This window comes from Grampus griseus (genome assembly GCF_964374135.1).
Source record: "Grampus griseus genome assembly, chromosome: 19".
In the NCBI taxonomy this organism is placed as follows: domain Eukaryota; kingdom Metazoa; phylum Chordata; class Mammalia; order Artiodactyla; family Delphinidae; genus Grampus; species Grampus griseus.
The window spans coordinates 43,090,061-43,112,394 of NC_139013.1; the positions used below are offsets into that span (position 1 = coordinate 43,090,061).

At 49.9% G+C, this 22,334-nt stretch overlaps 1 protein-coding gene across 2 annotated transcripts in view; it reads left to right on the plus strand.

The window, feature by feature from the left end:
• ZFHX3 (zinc finger homeobox 3) overlaps positions 1-22,334 on the plus strand; it is a 243,190-nt gene that overhangs the window by 170,405 nt on the left and 50,451 nt on the right. For both annotated transcript variants that reach the window (XM_082676097.1, XM_082676096.1), the window contains exon 4: positions 21,159-21,266. In XM_082676097.1, the coding sequence (XP_082532223.1) occupies positions 21,159-21,266 (108 nt within the window). The remainder of the gene's footprint in view (positions 1-21,158; positions 21,267-22,334) is intronic.

Here is a 22,334-nt window from a genome sequence, read left to right on the forward strand (position 1 = left end):
TTGATTTGCATTTCTCTAATAATTAGTGATGTTGAACATCTTTTCATGTGCCTCTTGGCCATCTGTATGTCTTCTTTGGTGAAATGTCTATTTAGGTCTTCCGTCCATTTTTTTTTTTTTTTGCTGTACACGGGCCTCTCACCGTTGTGGCCTCTCCCACTGCGGAGCACAGGCTCCGGACGCGCAGGCTCAGCGGCCATGGCTTACGGGCCCAGCCACTCCGCGGCATGTGGGAGCTTCCCGGACCGGGGCACTAACCTGTGTCCCCTGCATCGGCAGGCGGACTCTCAACCACTGTGCCACCAGGGAAGCCCTTCCACCCATTTTTTGATTGGGTTGTTGGTTTTTTTGATATTGTGCAGGGCAGGAGTAGAAACGCAGATGTGGAGAACGGACGTGTGGACACGGGGGGGAAGGGGAGGGGAGGGTGAATTGCAAGATTAGGTTTGACATAAATACACTACCATGTGTAAAACAGATAGCTAGTGGGAACCTGCCGTATAGCACAGGGAGCTCGGCTTGGTGCTCTGTGATGACCTGGATGGGTGGGATTGGGGGGAGGGGAGGGAGGTCCAAGAGGGAGGGGAGATATGTATACATGTAGCTGATTCACTTCACTGTACAGCAGAAACTAACACACCATTGCAAAGCAATTATACTCCAATAAAAAAATAAATAATAACCAGTAGCTTAATAACCAAGTTAAAATGGAACTAGATTCAGAATTTGCAGAACCCTTGCAGCATCATGGGGTTCCCCAGAGAACAGTTCAGGCACCATTGCACTACAGGACACCATCTACCCTAGAAGTACACTGGGACTATTGCCATTGGAAGAGCCTAAGGGTGTTCTTGCTGAAAAAAATTCACTGTGGTGGGGAACGGCTGATAAAGGGTCCCTCGTCTGGGTGTCTCCCTGTCACTTGAATCAGATGACTGCTGCCACGTAGAATGCAGCCTTCTGCTCCGTGTGAAGAGTGGCTTTACAGGTGGAAGAGGTCTCGGCCTTCGCTCTGCAGCCTCGTGCCCCTCCTCTCTGCTCTCTGTCAGTCTCCATCCTGAGAGGGTGTCACCCAGCTGGGGCATCTCTCTCTGGCCCCTGCCTTGGTCTGTTCAGGACTCGCCTCTGTCCTGTGAGCATGGAAGAACTGCTGGTCCACGTGGAAAAATGTCACTTTATGTTTATAAATGAGAGGAAATATTTCTACTGTTTATGCTAGAAGCCCCAAGCCATGCTTTCAAACTCTGAGAATTATGTCCCTCAGCGTGGCCTCGTTGGCCTCCTGTGCTCTGTCTCTGCTCTACCCAAAGCTGCTTTCTTCCTCACCCCCCATCTGCTTTTCACCACTTCTTGTAGCTTGCACCCTCTCTCCTTGAGTTAAATGTTTGTGCTTGCAAAGCTTATTAATAGCACTAGCACCGCTGAGTGGAATAGTGATTTGCTTCCCCTTTTTAATTTAATTTTGGCTTTCAGAAACAAATCTGGAAGAATATTTCAAGCTGCTCCCTTTTGAGGTGAGCTCCAGTGAATCCTTTTAAAGCACGTCTTGGGGGGTCAGGTATCCCCTGTGTACTCTCCCAAAGCCATAGGCACATCAGCTCATCCCCTCTGAAGTGGCGTGAATGCCCCGGTGGTCGCTAGTCATCGGTGAGGCCCGGCTCTAAATCCATGGCTCTGTGCATTCACCTGACACCCCTATCCTGGAGCCTTTTCCGAAACAAGCTACCTGAAGACATGTTGCTGCCCAGGGAAATGTTTTTCCCCAGCTGTGACTTGACGGTGATCCTAGTGCTGTTCAAAGGATTTACTGAGCACATTTCAGCAAACACCAGAATGCCACTTGTGTGTGTAAATTTACTGGTGGTGATGGTGGGGCGGTGGCTCCTATGTGACAAGCCCTTTCCATACTAGAGCTTGGGATTTAAGATGGGCAGGCAGTGGTTTCATACAGAGTCCGTCCGTTGGAGGCACTGAGTGAGGTGGATGCCGTTAGGTGTGGTCGGCAGGTGTGATTGTGGACCGGGGGTCTGGGGAGGCTTCCCCAGGTGTGCTGAGGGCGGACGACGGTGGTTTGTATTTTCAGGCTGGTCCCATCATTGCCTGGAGTATTGTGCAGTGTCCAGCCTGGAGACCTCATCGCCTCTATCATCGGTGCCTAGTCTAGAAACTTCTCCTGATTCCTGCAGTCCTCCTGTTTGCTGTGACAGTCCCCAGCCCCTCACTCCTGTCCTTCTAGCTTATGTATCCTGACGGAGAGCAGCACTTTTGTCACCAGAGAACAGGGAAACGTGATTTTCGAATGAAAGTGGAGGCCGGGGGTAGGTGTGATTTTGTTTGTTTGTTTGTTGTCTTGATAGCTGAGCCCCAAGTGGCAGAGAGAGACCTGAAGGGGAGTTGAGAACCAGGAGCTCTGAGTGAAGGGGTGCCTGGCGTGGCTTTGTCTCCTATCTCTGAACAGCCTGGGGAGCAGACGGCAGCCGCTGGCCAGGAATTGATTGCATTAATTGATATGCCAATAAGAGAGCTTGTTACATCCGCCATTGGTTAGGAGGCCAGCTAACAAGCCTGCTGATCAATGGCACCAATAAAGGTTTCCTTCATTAATGAGCAACGTGGTAATTAATGTCACCCATAAGCCAGCAGCCTGGCTGGCTACCGGAAGTGGCCGGGCAGCCACCCCACTCGGGGCGGAGTTGGGCCTTCAAGCAGCATCATGGGCTGTGAGAGAGCCTCAGACTCTGGAGGGTTTATTCCAAGTGGAGCAAGGAAGGAGAGCCTGGAGCGTTCAGCGCCCTGGCCAAGGAGGCCGATGGAGTCCTGGCTGGGCCCCAGGCCGCAGCGCGGCTGTGTCCGCCTCGTCCCCCATACCTGCTGGGAGGAGAGCGGGACGCACTTTTCTCTTGCAGTCCCTTTTGGCTGCAAAGCTTTCCCACGCGAATCTCTCGGGGCTCTTAGGGGCGTGATGGAATGACTGAGTCCCCGGGTCACTCCGGTCCCAACTGGGCACGCTCTCCCCAGGGACAGCCCCCCTCAGTGGCTCACACGCACTGCCCTGAGCCCCTGGAGGGTGGGCCGTGGCCTCCTCTGGGAACCGTGAACAAGCGGTGGAGTAACTAACATCCCCCCCACCCTGCCCCAGCCCCCTGCCTCCGTGTTTCACCAGGAAGAAACATTTTGCTAGAGGAAAGAAAGAAAGGAGAAACAGATGATTTGAAGCCGTGCCTCTTTCCTTCCCCCTGGTTTTCTGAAATGACATCAGTGGGTTGTTTGCCAAGCATAACCTGGCAGCCTGGCGGCTCTGCCTGACTGCCTGAGATTTCTGGGGACCGTGCGGCTCGCCAGCTCCAGCCGTGGCAGCGTGCCAAGGTGACGTTCAGTGACTAAGCAGAAACGAGGGAGAGGGAGAGAGGGAGGAAGAAGGTATGTGCGGTTGGGGAGCTGGGGGAGAGAGTGGTCCCGGGGCCGGGTGTGGCGTGGGGAGACGTGGAGGCATGTCCGGGTCATCCGAGGAAGAGGGCGGGCGTCGGGGACGCATTGGCGGGCCAGGGAGTGTCCCTGTGGCACCGGGTGGGGGCAGGGAAGCGGGGGGTGCAGGGCAGCAGCCACAGATTCAGCCTGGGTGGTGGCCAAAGGGGTCTGACCTGGGAGGGAACCAAATAAGCCCACGCGAAGGTGACAGCCCCGAGGGCCTGGAGCTGCTGGGAAGGCTTAGAGGAGCTTTTATCAGCATCAGGCCCAATACTCCTCAGCGGAGTTTCCTTTGCATTGTTAGGTATTGACCCTCAGAGACCCCTTGTGGGTTCCCTAATTGAAAATTAATACTAGATCAATGCCATGGGCAATTTGCATATTGATCATAAACAACTTTGAAGGCACCAAGTGTGCGCGGCAGATCAATAGGGCTCCTGAACAGGCTGCAGAGGGAGCACCTCCTAGTACAATGCACTCCGAGAAAGGTTAATGATTTGGGAAGTTCCTAACCGCTCAGCGCAGGGAACGGCCCCGTACAGCACGGCGTCAGCGAGAGCAGTTAGTGTGGGGCCCGAACCGCCCCCCGCAGCCACCCGTCCCCAGCAGAGGGGAGGACGGCTGAGCTGCTGTGAGACAAGGGCTGGCCCTGAGTGTTTTTATAGTTGCCTTTTTTGGTGGTGGATGAAGTCTTGGGGCAGTTTATTCTGGGAAGTGTGCTGTGAAAGGCCGCGGCCAAGTTAAGGCTCCAGTAATTATTCTGGCCCCTTCCCCAAAACACTGTTCTCCCGGTGGCTTGAATGGAGTGAAATGAGGACAGGGCAGCAGCTCCCTTTACTCAGCCTCGTCCTCAGGCTTCCCGTCACTGGAATCCCGAGCTCGTGTTCGCTTTAAGCTGTGATGGGTTTGGCCCCGTTTTGCATCCTGTTCCATTCACCTCCCAGTTTCTGGCTTTGGGCTCCTGGCCCATCACTCACCCTCCCCTGCTGTGTGCCTTCATGTCCTGCTCTGGCATCAGGTCTTGCCTTCCTGGTCCATTCCCAGGTGCTCCCGTGGATCCCCAGCAGGCCTGGAAGGTGCTCCTTCAGGTGGCCCCCTTCACCTGCCCCCTGTTCGCTTCTTTTGTTTTCCTCCCTTTCTCCCTCTGGCCCAGATCGGCTCCTGTTGTCTCCTGGCCATAGAAGCAGTGTGTGGACCAGCTACCCTGTAGTTGCTCTGGATTCCCCCATTCATGTTTACAACAAAGCTCAGAACACTTGAGGACCTGACCACTGATTCTGCCTTCATGCTCCCGGGGTACCTTGAGATGGCTGGTCTGAGGATCGGGGCCAAAGGCAGCCTGAAGAGACAGGTGATGCCCGACTACCTGGCTCCAGCCCCGACAGTGGAGGGTGGTGGTGCCGGTGGCGGTCGCTAGGGGGAGACACCTCTTAGGTAGTGGTGAGTAGAGCGGACTTTTTTCCTCAACAGCACAGCTCCCACCCGCACCCCGCCCCCACCCAAATTCATCTTGTCCTAAGAAGAGCTACTGTTGTAATAGCAGCCCTGTCAAGGTCACGTCGCTTTAGATGGTTATTAAGTTTGCAAAGTGTGTTGAAATTCATTGGTGTGAAAGGGCAATACGGTTTCAGAGAAGGGACATGCAGAATGGTTGGTGGATAAATTTCTAGGTTGGAGCTGCAGCCCTTCTGCACCTTGAGTCCTTCACCCCGTCCTGGCGCTGTCCCTTCACCTTCACAGGGAAGTGCTTTGGACCATGGTGGTCTGGTGGGTACTCCTGGTGTATGGCTGTCTAGCCTGTCCACGTGCTGCGGCATCAAAGGATGGTCCATGTTCCCTCTCTCCTCTTGGCGTTTCGTCACCTCAAGGTCAGCTCCTCCCCACCCGCCAGTAAAGGGAAAGGCTCAAGGAGATTTTATCTGTCTCTGCATTTATATATTACTTGTACTCATACTTAGAGAAATATGGTAGCCTTTCCCCTGGGAAGCGCTCCCAGGGCAACTGTGCAAGCTGTGTAGGTTGTCCCCACGTGCACAGCACCCTGCTCTGCTGAAGGGGTTGAGCGAGGACCCAGGCCACCCCAGATCTGACCTAACAAACAGGGCGGCAAGTCCGGGGCTATATCTGCCCAGAGGGAGGGGTGAGGAAGGGGAGCCCTTGTTCCGATTTTCACACAAGTACCTACATGTTAGCAGTGCCTCTGGCCCAAGGATGGCTGATAAGGCCTGCAGGAACTTGCCCCTAAGGCCCCTCTGAGCTCATCTCTGAGCCCCTCCCCGTTCCGTGCTTGCTATTCTTCCGGCAGCCCAGCCCGCCTCCCTCCTTGGGCCATTGCGGTAGCTAGCTGTTCCTCTTAGCCTGGAAGGCCTCTTGTGCTCACACCCTCACTTCTTTCAGGTCTGGGTTTGAGTGTCTCCCTCTCTGAACTTCCTCTATGAAATAACCCCTGGGATTCCTTTTGTCCCCTGTCCCTGCTTCCTTATCATTTTGTCCTGCTCCCTCATCAGCGTCTCATAATATGTCCACTTGTCTAGCTGCTTTTTGTCTATCCTGCCCCCCGCCTTCTTCCTACCCCTGCTCCTGGAGAGCAGGGACTCTTCCTGTCCTGTTCACAGCTGTATTCAGTGCCCAGAATAGGTGCTCCATGGATGTGCGATGGGCGGGCGAGTGCACGGATGGCACAAGCAGAAGCGTAGCTTCTCCAGGGGAGCCCACAATGGCAGCTCTAAAGGGAGCCAGTTAAGAGCACGGGCCTTGGCACCAGCTCTGTGGCCTTTGCCAGTACTTTAACCTCTCTGAGCCTCAGTTTCCTCATCTGTGAAATGAGGGTAATAATAGTATCTGCTTCAGTTGAGTGATGACTGTGCTACTACCATTATGATTATCATTAGATAATAATGACTTAAGCAAATGGAGGCTTTCAAGGTGCCTGTTGTTGCTTCTCACGATAAGGTTCTTTGCAGTGAAGGATTTTACCCAGGCAGGAGAAGAGGAAGGTAGCCGGCATTTTTGTGCCTGTCAGTCCCACTTTGCTAGTCCCTTCCTTCGTCTCTTTCCAATCAGGGCACTTGTGATTATGTCATGCAGGCCAAAAGCTCCTGGGGCAGGATGGGGGTGACCTGACGTGGAATGTGGGAGCACATGGAGGTGGGGGTGGGGTGGAGAGTCGGGGGAGGCTGGAGAGCCCCTGTCAGCTCGATTCTGGGCCAGGTGTGGCTGCAGCCCCGCCAGCCCAGCGGGCAGGTGCCGGGCCGTCCCCGTGCATGTGATTACTTCATTACGTGTAGCCTTTCATTGGCTTGGCTGCGCTGTGCTGATGAACTGAGACTGGGGACAAGAGCACCTAATTGCGGGAAATAGATTCCCATCACAGGCCTGGCTGCAGCCAGAAGTGAGTGTCCACGTGTGTGTGTGTGTGTGTGTGCACGCGTGCGTGTGCGTGTGTGTGTGTGTATGCGGGTGGGTGGCCAGGTGTTCATGTTCTTCCCTGGGTGCACCTCCCCTGCCTTCCTTCCCTTCCAGAGCCTCCTGGGCACTGGCTGCAGGCCCAGTGAGCAGCATCCTTCCAGACCTGCCTCTGTTTCCCCTGCTTGGAGCCTCTTGCATTCCGCAGCGCAGTCTTTTCATCACCCTGAGGGACAGGAACCTGCTGGGGGCTGGGGGTGGCGCACCTGTTCACACACCTGTTCTTTCTCTTGTTCAATCCATCTCCTTTCGTCTGTTTGTTCACCTTCAGTCCTGTCTGCGCCCTCTGCTTAGATCTCCATGAAGACGGAGAGGGGGGAGCTCTGGTGATGCCCTTCTTAATTGAAATCGCATTTCATTCATCTGGGAAATGAGGCAGAGGAGGGGGTGGAGCCATTTTCCACCGGCAGCTGATTCTACACGAGGCCAGGCTTGAAGATACCAGCTCCAGGAATACATGGCACGATCTTAAGAAAGAATTTAGGAAGCAAAGCCATTTGCATGAAACTAAACTGAAAACCACATAACCAGCCACATGGTTTTAACCACCACACGCGCGCGCGCAGAAAGTCCTACTGTAGTGCGTTTTCTCAGCACCCGGAAATTAGTGGCTCAGGTCACCAGAGCGTCTGAAGCTGGTCATTACTAATCAGTTGTTTACAGCGAAGAGATTTTTTCTTCTCCTCCAGTGTTTTCTGGGCCTGAAAAGACATTTCCTGGAATCCTGACTGAAGTCAGTGTGTGCAGTGGGCTGGTGATTCGCATAATGGCTGGCCTGGGGTGGCAGGTTGCCTCAGTTACAAAGAAGCACGGGTGGCGTGAAGGCAGAGCAGAGAGAAATGGAGAGCCCTCACTTGACACCCTCTGACCTCAGCCAGTGGAGCTGAATGCTGGAGAGCTGGGACTGAAATTGCAGTCACTTTAGATTATTTGGAGTGAGGAGAGGCAGGGAAAAAAGGGTCTGTTGTCTACAGGAAGCTGAATTCTTCCTCTGCTGAAAAGCTTATTAATGGAAGGGGAAAAAGCAATTACTTGGCTTTTGCTAGTTCTCTGTGGCAGGGATTCAGGACTGCAGCAGCCCCTTGGACCTCACCCTGGATCCAGAGTATCTCTAATGGGCACCACCCCAAGCCATTTGGGGGCAGTACTTCTGGGATTCCCCCTCTTCCAGAAAGAGTGTGGAGGCAGGGGGTGGAGAGAGAGAGGGAGAGCATGAGAGGGAGAGGGAGAGAGGCAGGCTTGTCCTGTCTTTAACGTGATGGTTTTCCTTCGGGTACCACGTTGCCGGTGGCAGGAAGTTAACAGGGTGCTGTTTGCTTAGAAGCATGCACATCTGTGTTCTTAGGGGCTGATTTTTGGTTCATTTTGGTTTGGGTGAGGCCATTTTTATCCATGCTGTGCCTTTTGTCTCAAAATACAAAGCAGAACTAGAAGTTGCTTTGAACAACTATGGTACCACTATTAGAATCCATTTGCCTCAATATCACAGCTTTCATTGAGGAAGATTCCTGAGGAGCCCGCGTCCAGGGAGCAGGGTGCCAGGCCTCACCTTTCAGTGCTTCTCTGCCTGCGTGAGTGTCACCATGACCACTTGTTCCCTCCATGGCTGGTGCCCCTCGGCCGCCTTTGGAGACCCTCCTTTGGGCTATCTCACTGTGTGGCCTTGGAGCCCTTCCCTTCTTTAGGCCCTGGTCTCCTAGTTTGTAGAATTGAGGTGCTTCAGCTCCGCCAAATCTCTCAAAATAAAGGCAGATCCCTCTGATGACCGGGTTGCTGCAAACAGCCATTATTTCTCTTTCCCAAATCTGTTTTTCTCGTGTTTGTGCTTTTATGCCTTCTCCTTGTCTGGACTACCCTACCTATTTTATATTTTATATATTTACATTTATATCATTTAGAATTTCTAAAGCACACATTTTTGATTTCACTACCTTAATTGTATCAAGCTAAATTTTATACAGCTCGATTTTTTAGTCCATTGATCCATTTTTGTCTCCGTTCTTCAACTTCTTTTTCTTTAAGGCCCAGTTTCTGTCATTTCGTTTCTCCTAGAACAATTCCTGTTCTTTCCAACCTGTCACCAAAGTGTTTTAGTAGTTGAGTCAGTTCATAGACTAACTCTTTTCAAAACTTGAATTTTTTCTGCCATAATATGTATTTAAGATACACTCTTACCTAGGGTTTTTTCTTTTTTTTTTGGAAAGTACCTCATTGGTTACTGTCTAAATCCTCCTCTTTATTCCACCTCCTCTTCCTCCTTTTTTTTTTTTTTTAAATTTATTTATTTTTGGCTGTGTTGGGTCTTCGTTGCTGCGCACGGGCTTTCTCTAGTTGCGGCGAGTGGGGACGACTCTTCGTTGCGGTGCGCGGGCTTCTCACTGCGGTGGCTTCTCTTGTCGTGGAGCACCGGCTCTAGGCGCACGGGCTTCAGTAGTTGTGGCACGTGGGCTCAGTAGTTGTGGCTCGTGGGCTCTAGAGCGCAGGCTCAGTAGTTGTGGCGCATGGGCTTAGTTGTTACGCGGTCTGAGGGCTTCTTCCTGGACCAGGGCTCGAACCCGTGTCCCCTACATTGGCAGGCGGATTCTTAACCACTGCACCACCAGGGAAGCCCTCTTGCTCCTTTTTATGTTTAAAGATGTTGCTCCGTAAGTGAGGAATCATTCACTTTTTCTTGCTAATCATTGGACGATCTAATCTTTAATATTGCGTTGCATTTTAGCTACTTTTCATTCACACCTTTGGCTTATTTGACTGCTTTTCTTGCTGTAAATAGTGGCCTTACAAAATGAAGCAAAAAATTTTGCTTGGTGAGGGTTCCTTTTCCTTATTTGCTCTACTTAGGGTCCATATTCACTTAGAAAAAATTGTCCACTTTTGAAAGTTTGAGGAGGATTCTAACTTAAGGATTTCCCTGTGAGAGGCTTCTGGTACTTTCCTCAGTTGCACTGTGCACACAGAAGAACTTAAACCTCCAAAGTTGTTTCTTTAAAATGTAAACGTGGGCTACAAACTTGTATATCTCCCTTATTCCTGCCTGTCCGAAGAACCAACTCTTTGTCACAGAATCGCGCTTTCTGCCCAGGTCCTTGATGACTTTCTCATTTCATGACAACATTTTCTTTCTCTTTGGTTTCATGTTTTAGTTGTTGACAAATGTTCCCACCATTAGAGAGAATGGGTGTGAGTCTAGAATTTAAGTTCTTTGTTTGCCTTGACTGTGACTGTGGTTTTTTTGCTTTTTTTTTGCCTGGAGATCTATTGCAGGATAAACTTGGGGGTGTGTAATGCATGCTTTGCTTTTCAAAGGATACCAGGCTGTTCTTAGATCTAAGAAACACCTTATGGGAGGAAAAGCTGAATAGATGCTTACAGGGTCTTAAGGCCGAGACTAAAATACAGTTAGTAGCTCTGGCAGATTTGAGGATGGGCTGCTGTAGCTGAAATCGCTGTGAGAGGGCAGGTGTGGTGGTGGGGAGGGGTGGCATCATTTTGTTAAACCGCAGAAAAGGACCATTTCATTGTACAGGATCCAGATTTTTAAAATACAGTCTTTATATTCAACCATGGGCATAACTTTGGAAGTTTCTAAAAAGGAGGAAGAAGATCCAAGAATTTTCTTTCTCCCTTTGGGCACAAAAGAGCTATATAAGGTGCATGTTAAAAATGACCACAGTTTAGCAATTCCATCTGCTTTTTCTACCATTAGTGTAGGAAAGCTCTTGAACACAAGCCTTTGGATTTTCTCTTTACCTCAGCTTCCTGCTTCACTTTCTCTGCGGTTTCCTAGGAAGTGTCAACTAAAACATGTTGCTTCTGCTGCCCGCATTTGGGGACTTGACGGTTTTGGGCACTGGCCCGGTTTTTGACTCTCCACGTGAAGGTGCATCCTTCAGTGTCTTGGGTGTGACCGTAAATGCTCGAGTCAGAGGCAGGTTCTTTGCCGCTTGTACCAGGTGGTGAACATGAACACGTGGTAGTCACCTGAGGACTCCCCAGCGTGCTTGGAGGTGTAATACTGTTCTGGGCCACCACCAGGTTCACGTGCGTTTCTAGCGCTGCATTCTGGGATGTGTGAGGCTGTTAACGTTTGCGGTAACCTTTGTGTAGCTTGGGTCTGGCCAAGGGAGGGCAGGGTTAGCCAGTGCTTTTCTGGGTACAGCATTGCCTGAAGTCAGCCTGATGTCTGTTTCCCAGATTTGGTTTGGAAATTGGAAGCCTTTGTTTGCGCTTTGTTTTTATGAATCAGCTGGTTTTACCAGCTGTGCATATAAGTGGCCTGTGATCATGCAGAATGAAGCTTACTGACAGCCAGCCCCTCACGCTGCGGCCCGTGGATGGGAGTCGACTAATATTTCTGCATGCATCCTGTGCTCCACAGGGCAAAGCTCTTTTCTTAATAGGCTAGAGACCCTTTGGACGGTGTGGCCATCAGTGAGGCCACAGAGGGGCTAGAAACTCGAGTCCCTCATTTGTGTGTCATGTGACTCAAACCCCTGGTGTCATGATTTTATCTTTCTCTGTTGAGTGCTAATCATTTGGCGAAATGTTTACCTGCTACAGAATGTTTACCTGTTTCTCTTTCAGTTTGCTTTTTTGCATGTCCTGTCCCCAAATATTCCATCTTTCCCTTCGGTGCTGTCGTATCGTGTCTCCCCCGCATTGTGACACCTCGGGTCTGCACGGCCACCCCCTACCCCCCTCCTTGCTATCATTCCCGTATAGATTGCGTCCATCAGCATTGGCGTTCCCGTTACCAGAGCCCTCCCACAAGGTTTCACTTATACCCATTAGGTTCTAATCACCATCATCAAATATCACTTCTGGTACATCCTGTTCATTTCCCATACACCTTCATTTGTATATAGATGCTTAAGTACACTTATAGGCCTGCCTTGACTTTTTTTTTTCATCTATGTATTTCCAACATTTTCCAAGTAAAAATAAATAAATTAGGGAACACATCATAGATTTTGTTTTGTTTTGTCTTGCATTAAGCATAAGGTCTCTCTCTGACAGTCAGTTTTGACTCAGAAGGTGATACCAGCCTTCTTTAATGGAAACTTAAATTTTTTAATTTACACTTTTTCTATCACTCATGTGTGTTTGTCTCTCTTGTCTTCTCCCCGCTAACCGTGGAAGCCTGGCAGTGTTTATTTCAAACCGGGTGTTACTGAAAGATGGATGCTTGTAGGGACTGCTCAGTCCTCACACCTGGAATGTTAAAAAGCTTTCAGGCAGATCTGTTGGATTGAAAAACGTCCCTTTCTGTAGAGGAGGGGGGACGAGGGGGGAAGCGGTACCCCACCAGAGAGGCTTCCCTTTGTCACCCCCATGTGGTCATGACCCCGCAGTTCTGACCGTACATCCAGACACCTTAGATGATGCGTTCAAATCCACAAAGCGGTTTATTCTGATAAGCAAACTTAAGAGGCCATTCTTCTTCCATCAAGACCCTCCTTCTGCTTGCCCTGGCTTTTTCACCTTTGCCCATCAAATGTTCTGCCGTTAAGACGTCACCATTTACTCTCTGCCGTCTTCCATTCTCTCTCAGTAGCACACTGAGTTAGAATCAGTACTTTTCTCCATGACTTTGTTTTTAACGGATGTGAGGGAGTGGGGAACCACCCTTCTTGGTTTCAAGGACCTTCTATTTTGCTCGCCTCTTCTTTCCAGAACATTCCAGTTTGCTGTGAGGTTAAACTGTGCAAAATACTGTTTGAAAGAAAGGAGAAAAAGAGAAAAGGACTTGTCAAAATGCATTTGTTAGATCACGTTTTAAATGAAGTACAATTGAAGGTAGTTTTTGTCCAAAGAAAGGAAAAACCCCTGCAAATCCGCTGAGCTCCCAGAGAGCGCACCTCCTTTGTCGTCGCCCTGACATTGAAGTGTAATTTTTCATGGTTATTTGGACTGGAAAATGGGGGGGAAGGGGAGAGATGGGCCTGCGATTATTTCCCATAAATGACAACACAATCACATCACGCTCTGCTACAAACATGCTCGGGGAATTTGCCTTTTTTACATTTCATGTGTGGAAGTAGCAGCAGCAGTCACGGCTTTGTAGAAATCCAAGGGAATTAATCCCCGCTGAACCCAGTGTTCTTCAGATTCTTGGGACATAGCTGGATTTCTGGTTTAGTGTGGATTCTGAAACCATTTCAGGGCTTGGGTTTGTATTTTACAAACTGGAACTCCCATCTTTCAGTTATTTAAAAAAAAAAAAAAAATCTTCCCGGGAATAGCCACCAGGCGAGTCAGCGACATATTTCGTTCCGTTGTGCTTTGTCACCGCACATTGGCTTTCATCCTTTCTGCACTTCTGCAGGGGGCAACCCAGGTGCTTTTGCTGAGAACACAGATAAATGGAACCGTTTGCAATACCGGCTCTAGGTGTTTCCTCCCTTTTTCTCCTCTCGTGACCCCACCCACCCCCTTAATTCTAGCGCAGTTTTGACAAGCTGTTCAAATGACCCAGTGGCTTTGCCCGGAAGAGGAGAAACGGCACACGGGAGGACAGCTCAGAGCGGGGCGGTTTTCTCCGGGAGGCCCAGGCGGGCTGTGGACCCGCAGAGCGCTCTCTGGTGCCCACGCTCACGGCAGAGGTGAGCTGAGCGGCAGGCAGATGCAGAGGCTCTCCCAGGCGTGCCTCCTGGTCCGCTCTTTCTCCGGCAGGGCTGCGCACACTGGCTGCAGCTTCCCAGGCCCCCTCAGGCTGCACAAGCCCCATTTTTCTTGTTTCTATCAACAGTGGCAAGATCTTCAAATATACAAAAGCATAAATGTTCTCTATTCTCCAATTAGTCATTTTAATAATACCCGGCCTTGCCTTCAGAGTGTTGATTCTTTTAGCCTGGCGCCAAAGCCAGGGGCAGTGGGGTGGGGGCGGGAGGGAGGGGCAGGGCGGGCGCGAGGGGCCGCTTCCCGCGCCCCCCTCCCCCCACTTTCCTGGCTTTGCCCCGTGTGCCTGCAGAGCCTTCGCCCCGGCCCCGTGCCAGCGAGGCTGGCGGGCCTCCACCGCCTCGCACGCTCTGTCCAGAAACTCCAGGCATGGCGGCCCCGGGTGTATTCGGTAAATGAACACCTAGTGGTGAGAAGAATTCTTGTGGTAAAATGATCACTGAAGGGATCCACGTGAGAAAGGAACACGTCAGTGGAGGGTGGGAGTGGGTCTGATCTTTTCCAAGTCCCCTGTTCCTCTCCCGCTCACACCCTCTTGCCTCTCAGAGGACTGAAATTCTTTATACATGACATCTTCAAGAGGGCAGTTATGTTTCAAACAACTGGTTAGCACTTTGGTCACATTTAAAAAAAAAAAAAACAAACAGACATCCCCTGGGGTGAGGAGATCCCTGTGGGGCTACCAGGCTAACCCCTGACCGTTCACTCCAGCTGGTGGGGAAGAGTCCCCAGCAAGATGGCCTGGCCTGGTGGAGAGCTTAGGCGGGTGAGGAAGTGGGAAATGCCGGAGACAAGGGCGACCTGGAGGGGGAGACCCACCTCTGCCTGTCCCGTGCTCTGTGCCCCAGACCTGTGGGAGGGTTTGGAGAGGCCGGGCAGGCGGGAGTGCAGGAGGTCAGAGTGCCTGTCATCCACCTGGAGAGCATATTTTTCACCGAATGCCTTGGACTCTGTTAGTGCACTGGAGTTCTCATGTCTGCTGGGGAAGAAATGGCATCTTATCCTGAGAAGGTAGGAAAATATTACACTTCTGATGCACAAAGCAGCGCCCCAGCCTTGGAGCCCCTGCCTGCCCCACCTTCCTGCCCTCATCCTTCACCCCTGCAAGGATTCCTGCCGGGACTGTGAGAGTTGTATCTCATAGTGTTCCGCTCACCAGTGTTGACTCGGATCCTGGGCCCTTCATGTTGTGATTTGACTATTTCTTCAATTAATCTATACCCTGTTAGGATGTAGGAAGCGGAATGGGCAGTGTTTGCCAGCAATTAAAAATAATATTCAGAGGATTACCCATAAAGGACTCCCAGGGAGGCGTATAAGTTCCCTATTTTATGTGCATGGTGAGAACGTGTGGTCACCTCCACCAGGATGCTAAGTCTAAGGACTGGTGTGTTAAAAGGACAGTTTGCATTTGTGGTCGGCAAAAAGTACCTTGATTTAAGGGAGAATTTCTGGGGCTGTGGTAGTGTCACTCAGAAAACCTAATGGCTCGAAGCTACGTCTCAGGCAGTTTCCAGCCACGTCATCGGGGCTGGAAAGACAAGGTGGAGCAAAACCGCGGCATTAACATGGGAGAAAGTGTGTTTGAGAGTGTTGCGGGGTAGATTATTGCGTCCTGAGTCTGGGAGTCACTGTGTGTTTGTGGTATAGCCCAGAGCACATGGAGTGTCACCTACTGATAGGACCTGCAGTCACCATTCAGTGAGACCGCACTTGCCAAAGTGTCACGAGGGAGACCAGCACAGTTAGCGGCCCACCCCTGTGGGTGTGGCCACAAGCGCATTCACCTCTCCCTCTGCGGCCTGGAGAGGGAAGGAGAACTAGGGTGACGAGCTGGGGGCAGCAGGGCCGTCTCTCTGTCACCATGGCAGATCACATCCTGTTACAAGTTACTCTTGTAGCAGAATTCTAATGCACTGGATCTTATTCAAAATAAGTGATCTAGACCTTAGCTGTCATCTTTCATATTGTAGGATTTGATTTGACCTCTATTTGCAAAGTAAAGCATACATACTTCGTAGAAGTACGTCCAGCCATTAGAGGTTTCCTGTGGATAACAAGAGGCCAAGAGGGTTGGACAAGCTGGACTGTTCGGCCTTCGTTCTCCAGTTGTTACGGTCAGCACTGCAAGAGGACAGCCGATGTAGGCCAAGGTGTCCTACAGTGAGTCTCTAGTTACAGGAACAAGGAAACAAGACACGGTCGTGGAATCCCTCCGCCACCACCATGGAGGCTCCTGAAAAGTAGCCGCCACCCTCCGTGTCCCTGCTGGTCAGAGTGTGCCGGGCCTTTCCCGCCCACTTCGCGGTTGTCCTTGGTTAATTAGGTTGAAAATGGGGAAAGGAAGGGCTTTAACCCTATCTTCAAAGTAAGCAGATTGGTTATTTTGTTTTTCAAAGAAGAAGTCCGATACACAATTAAAACTTGTTTCTGGTAAACCTCATTCCAGGAAAGATGAGCTTTTAACAAAAGGCTTTTGACAGCTGCAGGCTATTTCATTTTTTTTAATGCCGAATGAAAAATCAATACATTTTTCTGGGTTATACATATTCAGAACAGGCCTGATATTTCCATTATAATGGAAAGTGGGTGTCTGTGCACATCTCGCCTGTCAGAGCTGCACTGCCGCATTTTCCAAGCCACTGCTAAATATTTCAAACCTGCTTTGATTGTGGTTCATGACAGCTAATGTTTCTCAGCTCTTGAGCCTGCCGACAGGCAAACGCACTTTAGCTTACCGCCCCCCGCCCTCAAACATTGCTCCCCGCAAAGAAAAGGGAAAGAACAATTTCATTCTTCAGGGATCCCAGACTGGCGTATTATTTAAGTAACGCGGTCGCCTGAGCCCTGGGTACGGACACCCTGGTTCTTAGGAGAATTTCCAAATTTCTGCCCTCGAAGCCCAGTGGGGGGCTTTGCCAGGTGTGGGGGAAGGTTTAACTTAGTCCACATTATCCCGTTAAGAGTTAGGAACAGTTAGGACTAATCTCAGTCATTGATGGACTCCCCTTCCTTCACGTCTATAAGTGACTTGTAAAGTACGCCCAGCGGACACGGACCTCAGCCCTAGTTATTTGGTGAACAGTATCCTTTTTTAGCAACTGGCGCGTTTTTTTCTGGGTGACGCACTCGGAGTGTGCGCGGTGGTGGCGGGTGCTGACTTTGCACTGATGCCACCTCTGTTTTCGCTTCTGCCTCGTGCTCCTTCCACAGACCAATTTCCAGGTTGTTCATAAAATCATTGCAAATCCCCATGGGGTTGCCAGTTGGCACACACACCTCCTTCCGGAGCCGACGTCACCACAAATTGGGAAGTCATGCAGTCACCTTCACCAACGTGCTAAGTGTAAGGTATGTTAAGAGAACAGTTTGCGTTTGGGGTAAGCAAAACCACCTTGACTGAAGGGAAATTTTCTGGAGCTGTGGTATCATCACCCCCAAAACCTAAGCTGTCCTAGGAATCCTTCCCTTTTAGAATTGTATTATCTGCTGAAATTCTTACACCTGAGGGCTCTGCCCTTAACCAGGAGACATGAGCGAGTGCTAGTGAGCGCTGTATGGGAGAAGCAGTTGTAAAAAAAGAGGTGGTGATGGAAATAGATTTTTTAAAGGCCTTCAGCCGGTCTTTTACATGGAAGTTGAAGGCAGAAGGGACACCAGACTTCACAATTATTCAAGATGTGCTTCTATTTCCCTAACCCTTTACCATGAAAATAAAGCCCAACAGGAGGGGTGCCCGAGTTTGAGGGCTCCTGTGGGGTGTAGCCACGAAGCAGGAGTCTGCGGTGGGGGTGGTGTGAGGCGCCTCATCTGGAGTGTCCTGAAGAACAGACCTTCGGCCGGAGAGGTGCGGGCTCTGCTGCTTCCTGCTAGAACCGGCCGGGCGTGGGGAGCAGAGATGACCTCCTCACCCCAGCCCTGGCTGCGCCCCTGAGAACGCATTCCTGGTGTGTTCCGGTTGGGTTCTGAAATAGTGTTCAATTCTTTGGGGAGAAGAGGGTTTTGATTTTTTTTTTTTTTTTTTTTTGGCCTTAAAAATGGCACAGTGGCTGTTGTCTGTCTTGGGGAAGGGAAGTAACTTTGTCTTCTGAGGGAAAAACAGGATCTTCCAGATAAAACCGGATTGTCGTCCATCAGGTCTTCACTTGTTCCCACCATCTGTCAGTAGCTGATATTATAGGGGAAAAAACCCCCCAGACTTCTGTAATGACCCCAGCCAGTTGCCACTGACTTCACGGGGGGAGAAAATGCATTCTGTGGTCCCCTCTGCTCTGTGCTCTGTGAGCGCGTGGGTATCAAATCTACATTCCTAAAGGGGACGTGGGCCACCTAACCAGCCGCGGGAGCTCAGAGTGTTTCAGAGCTGGACGCCATCCTGCCCCTGGTTCCCACGTGTTCTGGCGTGGGGAGACTCAGGCCCTGCCCGTGGTTGCCCAAGGCCCTGGTCTTAGTGAGGTTACAGGAGGCTTTGGGGACCAATAAAACATACCCCACCTACAGAGCACTGTGGGCCCAAGCTGTCCAGACGAATTCATAGTTTGTATCTCTGTTTTTGAATCGTATCTCTACCTTTATTGGTATTCAGAGCTCACAGTTTTCTGGTTACTGTCAGCCTGGGCTTTCATCCATTTTAAAGAGCTATTTTTTTCCTCTTGCTGTTGATGATGATGGTATCAAGACAGATGGTGTAACTGCTTATGAATGTCCTATTTTATTTCCCCGGGACCAGACAGTTCACTTGAAGACGTGTATTATTTCCACATGCTCAGGTTAGGCGGCCCAGACGCTGTCTGCCTCCTGCAGCTAGCTGCCCTTCCAGGCCTCGCCATGCAGAGGGCGACACCTATAGGTCACGTGTGGAACTGCAGGGGAGCACCTGCTTGGCTGAAGGGGACCTGGTTTTCTAGCTGGGGGCGAGGACACTGATCTGCTTGTGAAGGAAGCTGGCTTGTCCAGGAGTTTCTCGATCATTTCTTCTTCCACCAGGCATGTAACAGCTTTTTGGTGTTTAATATATCAGAAATGATAATATTAAATCTAAAAACTTAAAGAGGACTTTATTTTTAAATCTTTAAGAAAAAAAGGAGAAAAAGAGAGAAGCAAAAGAAGTTCCGGAGTCAGCCTCTATCCTCTGCCCTCTCACTGGAGCTCAGCTGCCTTCACTTTTCTGCTTATAGCAGGGCAGGGAGGGAAGAAAGCAAAGACCCAACTAGGCTCATAGAACGAGGGCTCTGGGAATAGTCACAAAGGGCCATGCGGTTTCCTTGCTCATTGCATGAATCATATGCTCATTCTTCAGTCTCTGTCTCTGGATAGATTTGTTCAGGAAGGTTCAGAGAACTGAGGTCAATGCCAGAATGACCATGAGTTCTTAACTCTCTGCTTGGGTGGCTGCAGCCCACATAATACGTAGGAGAGAGGCACTGGCCTTGGAGCTAGCCTCCCAGTGGGTAAGTTTTTTCCGTCCTCTGCAGAGCAGCGCCCTCAGACACTGTTCATCACATCAGAGTGTTCCCTATCTTGTAGGTGTCAGACTCTCCATCTAGGGTGATAATGTGTGTGTGTCCTGGAGAGGAGGGCCCGTTGAATCATCTCTTTGTATAATCACATTTGATTAATGTATGGATACATACAGATATTTTGTATCATAGGATATATTGGGGCAGTTGAGTATGTTTTAAGAGACCTAGCTACTTTGGGTAGACTCAATTTGATATTGATTGACTGAATGCTGGTATAACCTTTCAAAGATGGATTTTGTAATTACAGTGTTGAATAGTTTTATCCAAAGCCTAAAAATGTGCATTGAACATCCTGCCTGGACATAATTAAGACGGTACATATAGCGTATTGTGTAACTTGCTTATTATAGCTCAACTAACCCTTCGTATATATATTTTTTTCCACTAAAGGATGTACCGTGTTAATATGGTGCTGTATATCTGACTGACTTCAAACCAGGTTGCCTGATTCTTCTCTGTTTGAACTAGGGGTGGGGAGACTTGATGTTAACTTGACTGTGCAGTGAGACAGAAAGGCAACATAGAAATTATTTGTGGAAGCCTCTTAGTTGGAGAGGAAAATAAGCAGTATTTCCTCTCACCCATGTTCCCCATGACTGCCTCATACATCCCCTCTTGGTGGTAATGAAGACATGTTCCTTAATCCCTAGTTCCGTTTTCCAGCTCTTGGTCTTCCAGTGTCTTTTTGGGAAGAGTTAGGAAAATCTGGGTCTACATAGATACTTTCTTCCTCAAGTGTTTTATATACCCTCTGAGGTCAATTTACTTTGAACTCTTTTTACTTCCTTTGTGAGATGAAATTTAGAAATTTTCTGGAGGGTCAGAGGGTATTACACCTTGAAATGGTGAAAAGTAGAGTTGGGGCTAGAGGGACCTAGGGTGATGTTGGAATAATTCCAAGTTCATGGACCTAGATTGGACCGTCACCTCTGGTCCCGTGGATCTGGTCTAGCGCTGGCCTCGGGTGACAGACGTGGGTGGCTGGTTTCAGTGTCTCTACACTCAGGAATTTGTGCTCTTCAAAGTCTCCTAATAATTTAATCATCAACCCACCTTGGTTTGCCTGCCTTATTCATTCATTTAGCCCATTCTTAATGAATGTTTTAGATAATGATCCAGAGGGCCAGGAGATCAAGGGAGAAATGTCTCACTTCCTTTCCCTCAGCATCCAGAGAATCTTATCCTCTTCATTCCCACTCCGGCAAGCAAGTGGCATTTTACGTCGTGAGTAACCTAATGTTGGAAATGACCATTCTTCTCCCTTCACTAAAGCACTGTGTGTTGAGCTGGAGAGAATTTCCTTGGTTCGTTTTAAGCCAGTGGTGGGTAAAGAATGGAATGACTTCAAAGGGAGGTGTATGATTCTGATATAAACTTTTTTCCCTTTCTCTACAAATCTAGCTTCTCGCCACTGATGCCTGGCGTGCCCACAGATGTTTGTTTTCTAGACCTCTTCACATTGATGAAATCGTATCGCTGATACCCTGTGACTCTTCAGAATATGAATGACTGTAAAAACCTCCCGCCACGGTCTGGCAGGTGCACAGGCACCGAGAGGCCTTATGAGGGGTCAAAGATTGGGTCTAGTCTAGTTCAATGGCAGTTCGCAGTGTGGTAGGAGCTAGGCAAGAAGCAAACCTGTGCTCCTTCTTTGCGTTTGCAAGTGGAAAAGACTTGCATGCGATTTCAGGTAATCAGATGGAGTTATTTCCTCAACAGGATTGGCTTTTCAATGAGAAAAGCTCAAATGGGGCATTCAGAACCCATCTGGAAATACCTGGTTTCTGCACACCTAGAGCAAGTTGTGGTCTCACGCCAGCGAGTGGGGAAGGAAAGCCCCCGCCGCTTACCCAGACCTCGCATGTCCGTAGTGCGGTCGGCCTCTCAGGGGCCACTGGGAGGGGAGGCGGGACACTCATTGGCTGCCTGTGTTTTGTGGTTGGTACTTCTTTGCAGTAGGAGGCAAGAGTCCTTCATCTCCTGTCTACTTTTAATCCTTGACATTTTGTTTTTCTTCTCTTTCAGAAGAAGCCATTGAAGATGTTGAAGGGCCCGGTGAAGCGGCTGCTGATCCCGAGGAGCTTGCTAAAGACCAGGAGAGTGGAGGCGAGAAGGACCAGAGCAAGTGGACAGGTAGGCTGTGTGGCTGCCCTCCATCTCCCCTGGCGGAGTGAGGCCAACAGGTCAGGGGGCCGCAGCATCCTTAATCCACCCAGAACAGCTGGGCTGCTTCTGTGTCGGTGGGAGATGGACTTCATTTTCGCTTTTTTTCATTAGTCACCTTCCTTCTCCTATTATGTTATATTAAGGAATTTTTAAAGTTGTTTGAAATGGCCCCCAAACCAGCTTGTTTATCGAGCGAGCATCCAGGTGTTTGGCCCTGTCCTAGGGGCTGCTGGTGTTGCGGTCACGTTTCTTTAGCACCTCCTCCCCGCTGTTGTTTTGCCCTTGATGTGATTCTTCCTCCATGGAAGGTCCAGGGCCCTGTCCCACCTGCTCCCAAGCCCCACGGAGGGGTTTGCTGTGTGGAACTGGATCAGTGTCACCCCTGAATCTCTAAGGAGTCAGCAGTGCAGGGTGGGCTTCATCCTGCATTTGGGGGCCTGGGCAGCTCTGCGTGTTCATGGTGTCCTACCTTGGCCTCAAAGGGGAGGCAGGCGGCACAGCCAGGCAGGAGGATGTCTTACCAAAAGCAGGAGAAATTGAAGAAGTCAGGAAAGGAAGTGCTATTTCTGGAAAAGCTGGTGTTGAGAGAAGGGGCGAATGACCTTCTCGCAAGATGATAGGATTTCTGTATCAAGGGAAAGAATTGCTGAGACTGAGAAGAAAAGCTTAGGTCTTTTTTGAGGAGGAGCAAAGTCTTTTTTTTCCTAACATCTTTATTGGAGAATAATTGCTTTACGATGTTGTGTTAGTTTCTGCTGTATAACAAAGTGAATCAGTTATACGTATACATATGTTCCCATATCCCCTCCCTCTTGTGTCTCCCTCCCTCCCACCCTCCCTATCCCACCCCTCTAGGTGGTCACAAAGCACCGAGCTGATCTCCCTGTGCTATGCGGCTGCTTCCCACTAGCTATCTGTTTTACGTTTGGTAGTGTATATATGTCAGTGCTAGCAAGGCCATTTCTGAGAAGACTTATTGGGACAGAGAAGTCTCCCAGAAACCACGACTATAATTAGAGGAAATGATATGACAAG